The 14,666-nt window shown below is 47.7% G+C and overlaps 8 protein-coding genes across 8 annotated transcripts; 5 read left to right on the top strand and 3 right to left on the bottom strand.

Annotated features, from left to right (window-relative positions):
* Positions 1 to 284: 284 nt before the first annotated feature.
* On the top strand, positions 285 to 2,768 carry BT62DRAFT_1056830 (FAD/NAD-P-binding domain-containing protein; the record flags this gene model as incomplete). Its single annotated transcript, XM_043178575.1, has 7 exons — positions 285 to 816; positions 867 to 1,019; positions 1,089 to 1,778; positions 1,836 to 1,980; positions 2,031 to 2,166; positions 2,218 to 2,271; positions 2,325 to 2,768. 7 exons carry the CDS (start codon positions 285 to 287, stop codon positions 2,364 to 2,366), a joined length of 1,752 nt encoding a protein of 583 aa, XP_043042175.1. The 3' UTR covers positions 2,367 to 2,768.
* A 72-nt stretch (positions 2,769 to 2,840) lies between these two features.
* BT62DRAFT_721267 (uncharacterized protein) lies at positions 2,841 to 3,627 on the top strand. The gene is made up of 3 exons (XM_043182011.1): positions 2,841 to 3,074; positions 3,123 to 3,225; positions 3,286 to 3,627. The coding sequence occupies exons 1-3, from the start codon at positions 2,988 to 2,990 to the stop codon at positions 3,507 to 3,509; spliced, it is 414 nt and encodes a 137-aa protein (XP_043042176.1). The 5' UTR covers positions 2,841 to 2,987; the 3' UTR covers positions 3,510 to 3,627.
* Positions 3,628 to 4,769: 1,142 nt separating this feature from the next.
* BT62DRAFT_721375 (uncharacterized protein) lies at positions 4,770 to 6,206 on the top strand. Its single transcript, XM_043182012.1, has 5 exons — positions 4,770 to 5,050; positions 5,101 to 5,339; positions 5,398 to 5,476; positions 5,527 to 5,831; positions 5,885 to 6,206. The coding sequence occupies exons 1-5, from the start codon at positions 4,951 to 4,953 to the stop codon at positions 6,065 to 6,067; spliced, it is 906 nt and encodes a 301-aa protein (XP_043042177.1). The 5' UTR covers positions 4,770 to 4,950; the 3' UTR covers positions 6,068 to 6,206.
* A 49-nt stretch (positions 6,207 to 6,255) lies between these two features.
* Positions 6,256 to 8,230, top strand: BT62DRAFT_721410 (SET domain-containing protein). The gene is made up of 7 exons (XM_043182013.1): positions 6,256 to 6,470; positions 6,529 to 6,652; positions 6,702 to 6,894; positions 6,945 to 7,123; positions 7,178 to 7,214; positions 7,262 to 7,885; positions 7,934 to 8,230. Exons 1-7 carry the CDS (start codon positions 6,326 to 6,328, stop codon positions 8,039 to 8,041), a joined length of 1,410 nt encoding a protein of 469 aa, XP_043042178.1. The 5' UTR covers positions 6,256 to 6,325; the 3' UTR covers positions 8,042 to 8,230.
* Positions 8,231 to 8,418: 188 nt separating this feature from the next.
* On the bottom strand, positions 8,419 to 9,033 carry BT62DRAFT_1003391 (uncharacterized protein; the record flags this gene model as incomplete). The annotated part of the gene is made up of 1 exon (XM_043176937.1): positions 8,419 to 9,033. The coding sequence occupies one exon, from the start codon at positions 9,031 to 9,033 to the stop codon at positions 8,419 to 8,421; it is 615 nt and encodes a 204-aa protein (XP_043042179.1).
* A 409-nt stretch (positions 9,034 to 9,442) lies between these two features.
* Positions 9,443 to 11,545, bottom strand: BT62DRAFT_946267 (GWT1-domain-containing protein). The gene is made up of 8 exons (XM_043187973.1): positions 11,404 to 11,545; positions 10,969 to 11,352; positions 10,728 to 10,913; positions 10,544 to 10,676; positions 10,389 to 10,493; positions 10,065 to 10,333; positions 9,806 to 10,012; positions 9,443 to 9,751 (listed from the first exon to the last, which is right to left on the bottom strand). Exons 1-8 carry the CDS (start codon positions 11,506 to 11,508, stop codon positions 9,605 to 9,607), a joined length of 1,536 nt encoding a protein of 511 aa, XP_043042180.1. The 5' UTR covers positions 11,509 to 11,545; the 3' UTR covers positions 9,443 to 9,604.
* Positions 11,546 to 11,992: 447 nt separating this feature from the next.
* Positions 11,993 to 13,772, bottom strand: BT62DRAFT_929773 (uncharacterized protein). Its single transcript, XM_043185794.1, has one exon. The coding sequence runs from the start codon at positions 13,501 to 13,503 to the stop codon at positions 12,310 to 12,312; it is 1,194 nt and encodes a 397-aa protein (XP_043042181.1). The 5' UTR covers positions 13,504 to 13,772; the 3' UTR covers positions 11,993 to 12,309.
* Positions 13,616 to 14,403, top strand: BT62DRAFT_1003394 (uncharacterized protein; the record flags this gene model as incomplete). The annotated part of the gene is made up of 5 exons (XM_043176938.1): positions 13,616 to 13,703; positions 13,765 to 13,827; positions 13,867 to 13,979; positions 14,075 to 14,194; positions 14,257 to 14,403. The coding sequence occupies 5 exons, from the start codon at positions 13,616 to 13,618 to the stop codon at positions 14,401 to 14,403; spliced, it is 531 nt and encodes a 176-aa protein (XP_043042182.1).
* Between the last annotated feature and the right edge of the window lie 263 nt (positions 14,404 to 14,666).

Genomic DNA, 14,666 nt, shown 5'->3' on the forward strand with positions numbered 1-14,666 from the left:
CACATAATGCTTTGATGTTTTCGGTACCTTATACTATATGCAACCTTTTGGCCCTCGGCATCATCAGCCGTACTTGGGTACCACCCAGCGCTGGGTCGGGTGAGAGGTGGGTGGTCCGTCTGTGTCATACCATGCACCGGAAGTGTTAATACTAACCCACTAGGTACCAATCCACAAAATCAAATGTCTTGGTGGATTGAGGACCTGACCTAACACCCACACATAAGTCCACACCATGTATAAGAAGTACCTGAGTAATAGCTACTGTCGAAATCAGTTCACCAATGGCTACCCTGGATTCCACCGCTATCTCTAACATCTCTGCCTCCTGGTTGGAAAACTTCTCCAAGTTTACCGAACTAGGAGATGTAGATGGTATCGTATCATGCTTTCTTCCCGACGGCTGGCTTCGCGATGTCTTAGTCTTTACTTGGAGCAACCGTACATTCATTGGTCAAGAAAAGATCAAGGACCATCTCGCTGCAAATTTTGCTGCAGCTAAAATATCCAACATCGTCCTTGACAAGCGCCAGTACTTTACTCCCGAGCTTGCTCATGTAACCCCGACTCAAACTGCCGTCGCGTCGGGTTTCACGTTCTCGACTGGGGTGGGCACGGCCCGAGGGTATTTTCATCTTCTCCCAGATGCCCAGGGCGTTTGGAAGGCTCTAGCGGTGTTCATGATTCTTGATGAAATCCATGGACATCCTGAGGAGGGCGCTGAGCTCGGGATCTACGGAGACCACACCTTATCCTGGGACGAAGTTCATCGAAAGCGCAGAGAATCCGTGGAGAAGGACCCGTATATCTTGATCAGTGGGTGTCGCTTTCTACTGCAATAATCATGATATACTCATATTGAATAGTTGGTGCTGGCCAGACCGGCTTGATCCTTGCTGCTCGTTTCCAACAGATGAATATGCCCACTCTTGTCGTTGAATCCCACGCACGTGTCGGTGATAACTGGCGCGTTAGATATCCTACACTTACTTTGCATAGTCCCAGGTCCCAATTTCAACGTAAGTGGCCATCAACTCCGTCTTATCTCCCCTATATAAAATACCAATCCACATATTTCTCCTTCACAGTGCTGTACCAACCATATCCCAGGAACTGGCCGATCTACGCATCACGAGATAAGGTAGCGAGTTGGCTCGAACAATACGCCACCAGTCAGGATCTTAGCATCTGGACAAATTCGCGCACAACCGGGACCCCCACTTACGACCCCGAAACGAAAAAGTGGACTGTTGTCATTGATCACGCAGGCACCCCCACTACCGTACACCCGTCCCACATTGTCACTGCTTTCGGAATTCTGGGCGCCCCGCTGGTCCCCCACGTTGATGATAAGGAAGTTTTCCAAGGCCGGACGCTTCATGCCGCGGATTACCCTGGAGGTAAACCCTTCGTGGGCAAGCGCGTGATTGTAGTCGGCGCAGGCAACTCGGGCGCGGATATCTGCCAGGATCTTGTCACACAGGGCGCCCAATCTGTGACCATTGTCCAGCGTTCCTCGACTTGCGTTGTTGCAAAACACCCCAATTACACCAACAACTTGCTCAAAGTTTGGCCAGATGATGTTCCTGTGGAGGCATGCGACTTCAAGTTCCAGGCTTTGCCTCTCTTGTTGCGTAAACGGATTGCTGCGTCTCAGGCGGACGCTATCGCAGCGGCCGAGAAGGACTTGCACGATGGGTTGAGGAAGGCCGGTCTGCATATTAATATGGGTGACGATGGATCCGGACAATTCCCTATGGTTTTTGAGAAATCTGGTGGTAGGACTGCTGCTATCTTATTACATGTTTATATATTAATACTGAATATCCTTTTAGGATTCTGGATCGATGTTGGATGTGCCGGGCTCATCATATCTGGTCAGGTCAAGGTTAAACACGGCGTTGAGGTTCAGCGGTATTTGAACAAGGGTGTAGTCTTCACCGATGGCTCCATGCTGGATGCCGATGTTGTGATTTACGCGTATGCTTTTCTGTTCTTCCTTTGGGTTAAAATCTCACGCAAATTCGTAGTACTGGTTATCACAATGTCAAGGAAACCATCAAGTCCATATTTGGGGAAAAAGTCATTAATCAAACCGGAGAAATCTGGGGGCTCGACGAAGAAGGTGAATTGAAAGGCTGTTATAAACCGTCTGGGTATCCTGGAGTACGTTCTTTTTATTACCAAATGTGATGACTCTTATTCATTTTACCTTAGCTATGGTTTGCGGGTGGTGAGCTGGGCAACTCTCGATTCCTATCTAAGCGTATGGTAAGTTCAAATACCGTCATTCAATCTCGTAAAATCTAAATAAGGGGTTATAGGGACTCGAGATGAAGGCTATCCAGCTCGGTCTGAAACAGTAAGAGTTGTTATATTTAAACGTTTATGTCACCTATATGTATAGCTATAGGGGTTCTCGTTGGATTCATTAGAGAATATTCAATCACATCGCAGAAAGCCAATGACAACCTGAACAGCAAAGACTGAGGTAAATAAGCCCAGTGACAATGTCCATACTGAAAAGTAATTTGTCGGAATCCTTGCATGTTCTACCATCTCATTTCACTCAGCTTATCAGTCGAAAAGAATTCGGGATAAGAAATTGCCATTGCTATCGGACATGACTGGTGAGTAAGCACGCCTATTCGACAGTGAATAGTGGCATCAATTCGAAATAATCCACGAGGGGCGCACTTACAACAAGCAGATTGGCAAACTATTATCCAGATTGCTTCTTAGCGTTTGGATTCCTCTCTATGGGGTATCACCCTCCTATTTTGCCTGGGACATACAAGGAGGCTATGCAGACGGCACGATTTTTGTTTTGTCTCGATGTATTAACCTCTTCGCCAGATGAAACAACACATCGGCACAGAGTTATACGGGTACTGGTCATCCTTTTCTGAAAAGGATGTCCACACCAAACTGGCGAAGAACCTCGACTCATTTATAGTCTTTCGTTCTGCGAGGACCCTGATCTTTGGATGGAATATGTGAATCCTCCAGGCGGGACGAAAACATGGATCGAAAATAATCATTCAGCGAAGATTAGGTCGTTCATCACAGAAGAGGCAAGCTGATTGACTGCACGGCGATGCGTTGGCTGATTTTTCTTTCAGGAACAGTACACCCAGAAGGAGAAAATGCAAAACAGTAGATTAGAAGCAGTATTGTCTTATTACAAAGTTATGACTTCCAACATATATGCTGAAGATCTGAGAGGTGAGGATTCTGTATCATATGTATAAATACATACCATACACTCATTTTAAAACCGCATAGAGAACTTTCCGAAGACTACTGAGCTGACTATGCCGGTTTTCTTCGGCGCTTCCCAGGATTTTGTCTGTCGAGCCTATATGAATAAGGCGACCGTCGAACGGATGTGCAAGCATGCGACTATTCATGTTTACAACACCGGGCACTGGGTTCAGTTCCAGGCCAAGGATGAACTCAACCAGAACTTGTTTGCATGGATTCAGGCCGCTCAGGGGAATACGAAATAATATCGACAACATAACGGCTTTGGGCCTTCGTACCAAAATGTTAACTTGTATGAGCCATGCAATAAGTCAGTATCTTTGTAGTAGTGGGCAGAAATTATTTGGTTTTATCTCTCATCAATTCCCTTGTCCAACTACCAACCGATATCATCAACGTCAAAAGCGGTGATCGCCGTTTTCAGGAGTTGCCTTCCACCATGGATCACTCCAGCCTTGTGGCTCTCGGATTATCATGGTTTGTCCTTGCTCTTCTAATGGACAACTTATATTAAGATCCGGTCCATCGGCTCTCTTGCATCAGCGTTCATAGCTCTCCTCCGTCACACATCGACTGTTGCAGATGCTCGGAATGCTCGGAGACCCTATCAAAATTATTGAAGGCGCTTCAAATTCCTTTCAGGGTTCAATTGCGTTACGTTGGGCCGGCATTGTGAGATATAGTAAGGACCCAATCTCTCTTCGAATGGGGCCATGACACGAGACTTGAAGTAGTGGTGCCTTACATTCATCATCCTCCTGGCTGCTGTCTCCTGGCAATTATTCTACGCGATAGGCCATACCAAAAGATGCATAGTCGTTCCCTTCGAGACTTCCTTACCTAATATATCTGCTATAGTAAAGTCTCGAAGAGATTGAGACGCAGGTAGTTGAGGTAGGCCGAACTTCTTAAGTGCTAGTATGGATGTCCACGGGGTTCCCTGTTACTACTATTTGGTGATGGTATGAGTATTCACCATGTATTATGTTTCGTCTAATAAAAGGTTGTATATAGGACAGCAACTCATAACATCGTCTGCTTCCTGACCTAACGACCACTGTCTGACCGCTGATAGGACGGTTTCGATATCGTCCCCAGCCCAGAATCCGTTTGATAATATTCCGTGAGGTAACCGAAGTATTTCGCCCCTCCGCGCTTATGGCCCCCTCGTTGACTTTAGTCATCTCAAAAGAACTTCCACGATCACGAATTTCGGAAGCCGCCAGGTTAATGATTTCATGACTATAATTAAGTGCTGAGATGAGGTTCACCTCTCCACAGCTCAGTTCGTATGGTCTCTTTTTCCATCTGGAACAGGATCATCGATCACGCTTCATGTACGATCCTTTGAATCGTTGTACATGTTTACAATCATGCCCTCGAATGCTCTCAAGTACAATTGGTCCGAAGAAAGGCTAAAAAATTTCTCCATAGAATCAAATCTCTTTCTTTGATCATCTTTTCTGGAGCTGTATCAAGACGAGGCGCTCTATTTAATAATGAAAGTGATTGCTGTTGTTGTCTTCACCAACCACTTCATCTTGACTCCATCAGTGGGCTCGTCCTTCTTACATACGCGGATGATGGTTGTTCAGCCAGATATCTCACCGACTGGCGATAATAAAGTTCTATTGCTCCAAAAGTTTGGCACAGAATTAAACTTGGGGGTGTTCTACGCGCTGTTGCATGGTGCGCAGTTGTCCTCGAGCATTGGGTCTTCATGTTATATCATGGACACACATAGGCTTATATACTGGAATCGTTGCTGTCACCTTATGGAATATTTGTGAGTGGACCTTATTACTGTAGCATTAAAAGTTGACCAGAATCTCACAGACATTTGTGGCAACGGATGCGCCAGCAAATTCATGAAAATCATGGTCGTCATTATCCTGTCCCTTTATGTCTTGGCCACCATCGATTTCGCGTTCGTCTGGTCCATTGGAAGCTCTGCGTTCACTGTCGACGGAAAGAGTTTCGGGACTGTATATCGGACAGTAAATGGTCCCGCCACCGCGACACTAGCGACCGGTATAACTGCCATCATTTCTACTATTCTTGCCGACTCTACCATGGTGTGTGTGCCTCGGTTTGGGAAATTTTTACCTCAGCTCACTATCATCCGAATTATAGATTTGGCGCTGCTGGATTGTATGGGGACAACGCTGGCTCGTCGTCACATTCCCTATATTTTTTCTCCTGTCTGGAATTGGTATGATGTCCCAGATCTTCGTGTTCGAGTTGTTGATTGGGTTGATACAGGCTTTAAAATGATCAATGTACTTCAGCGATTCGTGTATGCAACCACCTATGAACTTGGTGTGATTCTGTACTCGTCTTTGATTCTAGTGACGACATTATGGTGCACCTTTCTTATCATCTATCGCATCTTGACTGTGACAATTAATTCCGATGGCGGGATCGGCCCCTACCGTCATATCATCGAAATCTTGGTTGAATCCTCACTTCTCTATTCGGCGTCCTTAATACTATATCTGGGCCTTTCTGCCTACGATAGCTCGAATTCGGTGTTAGTCTACTTGGATTCTGTAGTGGCCTTTGCAAGGGTGAGCTTAATGATCTTGCTCTTTTTTCGACATTGAATAGACATGTCATGTAGGGTGTTGCGCCAACACTTCTGGTCGGCCGCGTCGCAGGATGGGCACGGCCGGATGATTCTTGGCAAGGAAGCGTCATTTCTTCAACTCGAAGCAGCGTCGGAGATGTGTGCGAACTTGAGGCTCAGACAGAGAGCACTGGGATAGGCAATGAACCCAGGGATACGGCAGTTGGGTCGGAATGAAGGATTTAATAAATTTCAAGCCGACATTGAGGTTATTATGTGCGTATAATAGGTAACGACGCTGTAGTCGCAGCAACTAATTCAATCCAAGTCCGGTGAATTTAGTCGCAGGAAATGGATCCAAGCCGTACAGGAAACATATATATAATACCAATGAAATAATTTTGCGCATACCATGCCTGCCGCCCAATTGGAACTTGCCTTTGCACTATCATCTCATCATTCTTCAACTCCTTTTATGTCATCATTCTCCAATTTATGGGACATCCGGACAAGATATCCGTACTACTCGAATGGTGCTCATCTCACGGTATAAAAATTGATCTACGGCTGCGCGTTGTCTGCCATGATGAGAACATCAGCGTTCGTTCCAACGGCGAGGAGATTGCTCCCTTTTCTTCAGGTGAATACTCATCAGATTATATGCGGTCAGCTGCTCATTAAATTATCGGTGGCCGTAGTAGTGCACATTCCAAAAGATGCTGTTCTTTCGGTAAAATCGTCCTCTGTTTCGTCAGTCGTTGTCGCCAGCCCTGTTGGACATGAAGCCCAGCTCTCTTTGGCACTTGCTTTGTACGTTGAACTGTACGTTGTTTTTCCTCTGCGTTTGAGCTCTGTTTATGACGTGTGGCAGAGTGAAAGGCGAGTCATCGCGGTGGCATGGTTATCTGCAATCACTCCCGACGCAAATCGTGGATATCCCTATTCTGTGGCAAACAGAAGACCATTCAATGGATTCTACGGATAGAAGAGATGCTTTGAGGTGGCTAAAGGGGACTGAGGTGGAGAGGGACCTGTTGGCGTGTGTGGATAGCCTGACTCGTCTAGTGCGTAGAATTATCTCGTTGCGTGGACTTGACTGAAGCCACATAATAAGGACGAACTACGCCATTACTACTGCGAAGTTGTAGAGACCATATTTAATGCATATTTCCAAGACTCACCCACTGCCAAGTGCTCTTTACATGGGTTCTACCACGCGTATTCGCTGGTCTCATCCAGAGCCTTCCTTATCGATGCGTATCATGGCCTTTCTATGGTACCTATCGCAGATGCGTACGTCGTTTTCTGTGTTCTTTTTTGGTCTTTGTTCTGACCTGCCGCTCGCAGCTTCAATCATTCTCAGGAAAATCATGTACATCTCGAGGTATGGGACTGTTATATATTACTTTCTTCCACCTCACCACGATACAGAGCGAATATGACGTCTGCCCTGAATGCGGTTCCCTGAAGGAATGTCCTCACGACGATGAGCCTTCGCTGGCGCCAGAGAATCTTGAGGATCACTTTGAAATGGTCAGCAACACACTCATTCCATCCCACGGTGAAGTGTTCAACACATATGGTGAAACCCTCAGCAACGCACAACTGCTTCTACGATACGGCTTCATCTTAGACGTGAATGACAACGATCAAGTCATCTGGGGTATAGATGAACTGCTGGAGGATGCTCCAGAGCATATTACTGATGCCTGGCGCTCGATTGACATCCCAACGGAGACGTGGCAGGATCGCTTTTCTGGATCTGAGCTCGTACGTCATCATTCGGGGAAGCCTGTCTTCTGCGTTGACTGTGATGGAAGAGTTTCACATCATGTGTGGTTGTTCTATGCCCTGCTGGCTTGTGTACACCTTCGCTACGATTATTCCCTCGTTGTCATAGCGGATCGCTTGGTTGAGCGCGAGGGACTAGACGACCAAAGCTTCACTAGCACAGTGGATCGTGTTATAGCTGATATCGCAGCTTCCATTATTGCACTTTGCATGAAGAGACAGGCTCAATTGGGTGATCCAACAAATGAAATAGATGCATTGGATGTAAGCCAACTTTTTACCTATAATCATTAGCTGACCTGCCTTTTCAAGTTGAAGAGGATGCCTCTCACCCGATCGGCGATGCTCCAGGTAATGAGCGAGCGTTCTATATTGGAGAGTTGTCGTGCCGGATGGTTGGACTTTATGATATTATCATGAGTTAAAGGAGACGACCGAGAAAGGAACTGAGCCTGTCTGATTCCTGCTTAGTGCCCGGCTTCTTTTGCCTTTCGGCGCCTAACTCCAAGTCTACGTCTATCCAGCACGCACTACGTAGCAAGCGAAAAGGTTCCACTTTCTTGCCTACTCAGCATCCACAAAAAGACTAGTATCACCATGTCATCCCACGATTCATATTGAGGCGCTTTCAAGCTGGCCCTCGTAAGTAAGTGCTTTTAATCACCAGGCCATAATCTCTTATCCGTTTCGATCCCTAAAGAACCAACATTGTGTGACGGACGGAATACCGTCGAACCCTTATAGATCCTGATCGAGTCATTTATTACAACCTGGCTTCTGGGAGCCTCGACGTACGCTCAGTTGGGACAATTTACGGGCAAAAAGCCTCTATCAAGATGCCAGCAACCTGAGCAACGTGAACGAGGTGGAAGAGAAGTTTTCCCAATATCCCTCTGTGGATGGAGGGCCTTTCGCTTGTTCCCTTCCTCTTCTTCGTATTTTCCCGTAGGGCTTGGATTATGTGCGAAAGAAAATAGCACAACCGCAGAGTCAACCTTGCCGGCCGAAAGGGTAACTCCAGCGAATGATATCCTGTAGTGAGAGAAACGCACCGGGAAGTCGATCTCCACTATCCTCTTTATCCCATGTACGGATTCAGTTGCAGTTATCAGCGGTACCGCCACGTCTTCCCGCTCTAACTCTACCGGGAGTGTTTTTCTCAGCCTGTCATCTCTTGTTTCCATTGCGCGGCATCTACTCCGGAAGATTCCTTGTAGTGCTTCCAATGTCCTACAGACACTTGCATGGGCACAGCACAATAATCCATGTGTGTTACCGCAAGGACCGAAATTCGACTTTGCGTAGATCCCATGCATTAATTTTTCGATTTCCTCTTCTTCGTAATGTAGGTCGGACAGCAGGACGCAATGCAAGAAAAATTCGTTGCGTACTGGAGGAAATAGATGATCCATGGAAGTAGACGAAGCCAGAAGTCGATCGTTCGGTCAGTTATGTAATAATGCTTTACATTTTTCAAGTCGCGCGTCGTTATCTCGCACATCCCACGGATGCACGCAGACTTGGTCCCAATTGGTACCAATAGTTCTCCAATTTGTGACTCTGATAGTGAGCGCGCCAAGTTATTCTGGGATGGAGACCAGGGAAAGGTAGTGTCTCACTTGTATCGAAACTGCGGATGGGTTCAAGTTGACATTTTTATCAAAAAGAGCTTCTCAAGGGTCTGAGTATTTCTGTCGGCATTGTGCATTACGACGTGAACATGAAGGAGGCATCTGCAATAATGTTAGATTATTTTTTTACATTAAAGGTCGCAATTTATCTGTGCGTACCAAGAGTGATGCTGAAAAATAATTTCCCATCAGGGCCAGTCACTCATTGGCGTCAGACTCGTGGTCTAAGCCTGTCGTGGCTTGACAGTCGCCTGATAAGTTTATAGGCATTAGCACATCGTACCTGTGTATAACAGCGTCTACTTCAAATCGACAAGCGAGTCATCAGATCTAACTCAAGTATGATCAATTATTATATTCTCCAGACACGAATATTTCTCAAAGCCCACGCCGCCCAACACACCCCAATCGAATACTCACACAAAACAACCATAGCCCAAAAGTCCGAAGTGAACATCGTCGGTATCGTCAAATTGATTAGGCCAGTGAAGACGTTTGCCTGTATATTATCTATTAGCGCAGATTACACGCTATAGTGAGAAATGAAACCGACCAACAAAAACAGTAACAGCCCATTCTTATTGACAGCTTCAAAAAGAGGAGCAGAAACAGCCACGCGTGAGGGTAAGACCTCCTCGCCACTCGGTTGTGGGCTGTTCGACTTCGATGGGGAAGGATAGAAATAGAGGTCCATAAGGAGATAAGCCAAGATAAACGACGTGTTATATGCCGCTACCCAAAGGATATATGACAAGTTGACCTGCAACGCAGCGTTGAGACTCTTTCGGAAAGGAAGCTAAGAGAAGACCAACCACACGCCTAGACACGCCTCCCTTGCCATCAATCTGGAATAACCTCGTTAAACCCATGAACGCCCACCAGAGCATGGAATATGCCCACAACTCCGTGGCTATTTTATCATTTTGTCGGAGACGATATGAGTCTTGGTATTTCTCTCCACCTCCCAATGTTAACTCGCCAGTTTTGTTGAATTGGCGCTGGAACCGGCGGAAGTACGAAGGTGAAGGAGGTAGGATCAGTGTTCCAGTTGATAGACCTAGGAGATGTACAGCAAGATATCCTGAAAGACAGCATACAGTCAGCACTAGCTCCGAAGGCGACAACGTAGAACAAACCCAGTAGGGACACGATGCCCTCTTTGTTTGCCGACAAGAAACCGGCCCGCGGAGCGAAGAGGACAATGTTTTGTAGCCCAAAGACGGACAAGCCGAGTTGTTGACCTACGGGAGAAGTCAATAGAATACACGGAGTTTGGACGAACAGAACTTACACATCGCAATCAATATACCAAGCATGGATATCGGAACCCGAAGGATTACTGGGTGAAGTAGGATCTCCATTACAGGTAGGAGGGCCAAGGTGATAAAAAAATTCCAGTGAGTGCCATACTCCGTTTCGTGTTCCTGGACAAGCCCATTAGAATGGATACGTAGGACCGAAACTTTCATACAGACGGGGTATTCTGTCCCTTTGACAAGCAACACACGCACAATGCCCAGGACCAGGATAGGAAATACTTTACGAATTGTGGTGGCCAGCTTAGAAAGCACCGGAGATGCGAGATAGGCCGGACTCTTGATGAGCGGGATTGCTGAAATGACTCCTTGAGAAAAGACAAACGCGCCAACCCCCAAGTCCATCTGATGGGAATAAATCATAAATCCAACCATCAGTGAAGGGACATAGCATACATACCAATGAGACCCCAAATGACTCGCACTTGGCTAGCGAGCGAGGAAACAGAGGAAAGTCCACCGCGAGAATAGCAAGAACTGTCATGAGGAGCATATGCGCCCGATATGTCGTCAAGTACGGCAGTGGTGCCACAATCGCCGTGGCACTCGCAGGATCCCGTTCACTTTCATTGGAAGGAAGTGGTGTTCCAGATTCGCGACGAGGCAGAAACGACAGTCCCAGAGCCGGAACCAACATCAGTATTGAGAGCAGCGTTGGCATATTGGCGAACAGTGTCATAGACAAGAGAAGGGGTAGGACCAGGATGACCCATGATATCGGAAATTTGGTCAAGCTCGTCGAGGAAGTTCTTGAGAGTATTGTATGATATAGAAAAACGGAGGCCTGTGAGAAGGAGATTGGATGAGCACCGACCGTACAAAAGAAACGACGAACGAGAGCCGCACAAGAAATTAGGTTGACTTGGGTCACCGTCGAACCTGTCGCTCCAGAGACAAAATTTTCCTTCAATTCCTTGTACTCTCCTGCATCTCGCTTCATACTGTCGTGAAAACGAAGGAAAAGAACAGAAAAAGCTGCGGTGGCGGCAATGGAGAGGTTCCTGCATGCCTGTCTTCGGCTTACCGGCCAACGACGGAAGACGGCCCGATTCTTCCGAAGAGGAAATCTGGAGATCTTACCACTTGGATCAACCATCTCGCTACAGATCTTCTGGTTGCACATCACTGCTGAGAATGTGCTCCTAATGTCCTACTTGGACAGGTATGTTTTCTAACCCTGAAGATCTAGGCCTTCTCCGCCTATCCTAATTTTTTTTTACTTCCTTTGCTGCTTTTCTTGAGGATCCATGAGTAACTACGCATACGGTCTTCAAACCACTTCAAACCACCAACTCGGTAGCTTGGGCTGAATAAATGGAGATAAATGCAACTCGACTGCTCGTGGCGCCCGGCCGTACTAGTTCGCGTCTCATGTCGAGGCTGGAGCAATTCACGGAGACGTCAAATTTAATAATCACACCATGCAACGTTCAAAAATCCAACCAAGTGGACGGCGAGTAGATAGATATTGCACTACATACAAGACTGCATAGCGAGAATAGAGCGACTATCAGTACAGCGGTACATGTATACAGTACAATCAGAATGGAATCGATACGTGGAGACGGGCATTGTAGTAGCATGTGGAGGGGGGAATAAGTAATGGGTAGCGAGATTAGATAAGTAAGAGATGCGAAAGATAGTGCGGTCATGAAGCATTAGATGGTGTCGATCGAGAACACAACGTCCGTCAGTAAGTAATCAGTCAATCGAAGAGTCCTTTGTCTCATCTACGTCCCCTCTAAGAGCTATTGCCTCCCTGAGATGGTCCCGCTCTAGACGGCCCAGGCAGTAAGCTATCATACGACGGCGGGATCTCGCTTGGGCCTGCATCCTGGTGGACAATAACCCCGCTTGGACCGGGGCCATTCACAAGGTAAGCTGAGCGGTCGTCGGGGTTAACGATGCCCAGCTGGTGTTGCCTCGCCTCGCGCTCCTTTGCAGACATTCCCCCACCGACACCGCTGGAGGATGGAGGGGTGTGTGACACCGGCGAGCCGGGTGGGGAACTGGGAACCATGGCGTAAGGATTGTACGCTGAAGGCGGATAAGATTCTGCAGAGTACTGCGACATTGGCGGTGGGGATGCAGGCGAGCCGTTGTAGTAGTTGGTGTAGTTACTTCCCTGGCTATTCGTGCTTGCGCTGATGGGGAACGGCGAAACGACTCCAGCCCCGATCTCTGCTCCTCCGAGCCGTCCACCCATCCCGTCATCTTGATCATGTTCATCATCGAGGTTCAGTCCCATGTCAGGCGTCCGGGCCACGATCCTGTCGGGGTCAAAGTTTCCATCAAAGTGATCTGAGAAGCGGTAGTTCCGCCGGCGTTTGTAGAGGAACCAAACAAGAGCGAGGACCACAGCGAGACCAGCAATACCGCCAATGGTTCCGCCCACTATGGCGCCCGTATGTGATGAGGACGATGAGGACGATGATGAAGAGGCCGAAGAGGCCGAAGAGGAAGAGGAAGGAGCCACAACAGACGTGGTTGCCGTCACCTGCTGGCCGTTGGATTGGGTGATGACAATCGTCGTGGGGATAAAGGATGTGTGCTGCTGAGTGTTGCCATTAGAACTCTGGCTTTGACTTTGGCTTTGTCCTTGTCCTGTCCCTCCTCCTCCTGACCCCATATCAGTAGTGCTGCTCCCGGTGTCAACGGGCGGTGCCGATGTCGTGCTTGTCGTGGTATCAGGCGGAATGGAGGTCGTGGAAGCTGCAGTGTCACTACTAGACGAAGATGTAGGCGGCGGGATGGTGCTGGTGCTGGTACTGGTGCTGGTCGTACTAGTCGTGAAAATGGACGTCTCCGTCGAGCTCGTCGACTGTACGGTTGTCGTGACAGAAGACGAGCTCGCCGGGGCTGGCGTCGTCGTCGTTGTCGTAGAGGCAACAGTCGTGCTGGCCTCCACGCTCGATGAACCTGCTGAAGATGACATTTTGAATCCTTCAGCGACGACGAGGAACTTTTGGGTGGTGAGAATACCGCCAGGGAAATAGAAGCTACTGGCCGGGTGTAGAGTGTCGACACATGTCACACAGCTAGCTGAGATGCACTTCGTTGATATTCGATCCGGTGCTCGGCATATGCTCGGCTGGCAGATTCCGACTATTTTTCCCTTTTTGGATTTGGTGGCGGGTATGCTTTACCGTTAGATGTTGGGCCTAGATTTCCTTCAGCTGTATTGTACAACGTCAAGTTAGTCCTTTGGATGGCAGCGGGCGCCATTGTCGTCCGTCACACCGCACTGACTTTTCCCAAGGTATCCATCAGATCACTCTCACAGGTACGCTAACGTTAGCATACACGAGACAGCCAAAGACTGATCCCGGGACGTCAAACTATCTTCAAATGAGCAAAAACGGGGAGAAATGTAAAAGGATTGATGGAATGCCTGGCAACGATTCTCAGGAAGTACGTTGTATGATTCTGACACCACAGCCAGTTGGACATCAAGCCAGGATCTAATGGATCATCCTTGTGTTTTCGGCTAATTCTAAAGACTGCAGGCTCAGCCCGCTCTCAATGAAGGCCTGATTCGACCTAGGTCATCTGTGTACTGGCAACGAACGACTGATCGTACTTTCAGCCTGACGACACACCTCGAAGTGCTTTGCTTCATCTCTGCCGTGGGTGCAAATAAGTAGAAGGTTCCGCGGATGTAGTTTCAGCTAAACCCCTTTGCTTTCAGCCACCCGTGATCAATTGTAGCACTGATCCCCCAGTCGTCGCGCAAGGCATCAACATCGGCGTCCGTGTCGGCACTGCTGTGTCCAAGTGCGACCGGGACGTTTCAATAGACCTTGTCTGCAATGGCCCCATTTTTGTAGGTAAATGAATGGTGTCGACATGCAGATAGCACTGGATCTATTACAACAATCGGTTAATCCACCCTACACTCTTCGCTTTGAAGCACTATATGGGTCATCAGTGATGGGGCTACCTATCGACACAATACAGATGGTTACTCTTCTGTTCAAGATGCGCCATATCGATATTGGCCTTGATATCAATGTCAACCCAGCAACGGTGAGCTCTTTATAACGAGAGGGTTGATATGTGTTATTTTCATAAACTACTCCCTCGTCATTCATGCCCTTT

This window comes from Guyanagaster necrorhizus, assembly GCF_019112545.1.
Source record: "Guyanagaster necrorhizus MCA 3950 unplaced genomic scaffold BT62scaffold_7, whole genome shotgun sequence".
Taxonomy (NCBI): Eukaryota; Fungi; Basidiomycota; class Agaricomycetes; order Agaricales; family Physalacriaceae; genus Guyanagaster; species Guyanagaster necrorhizus.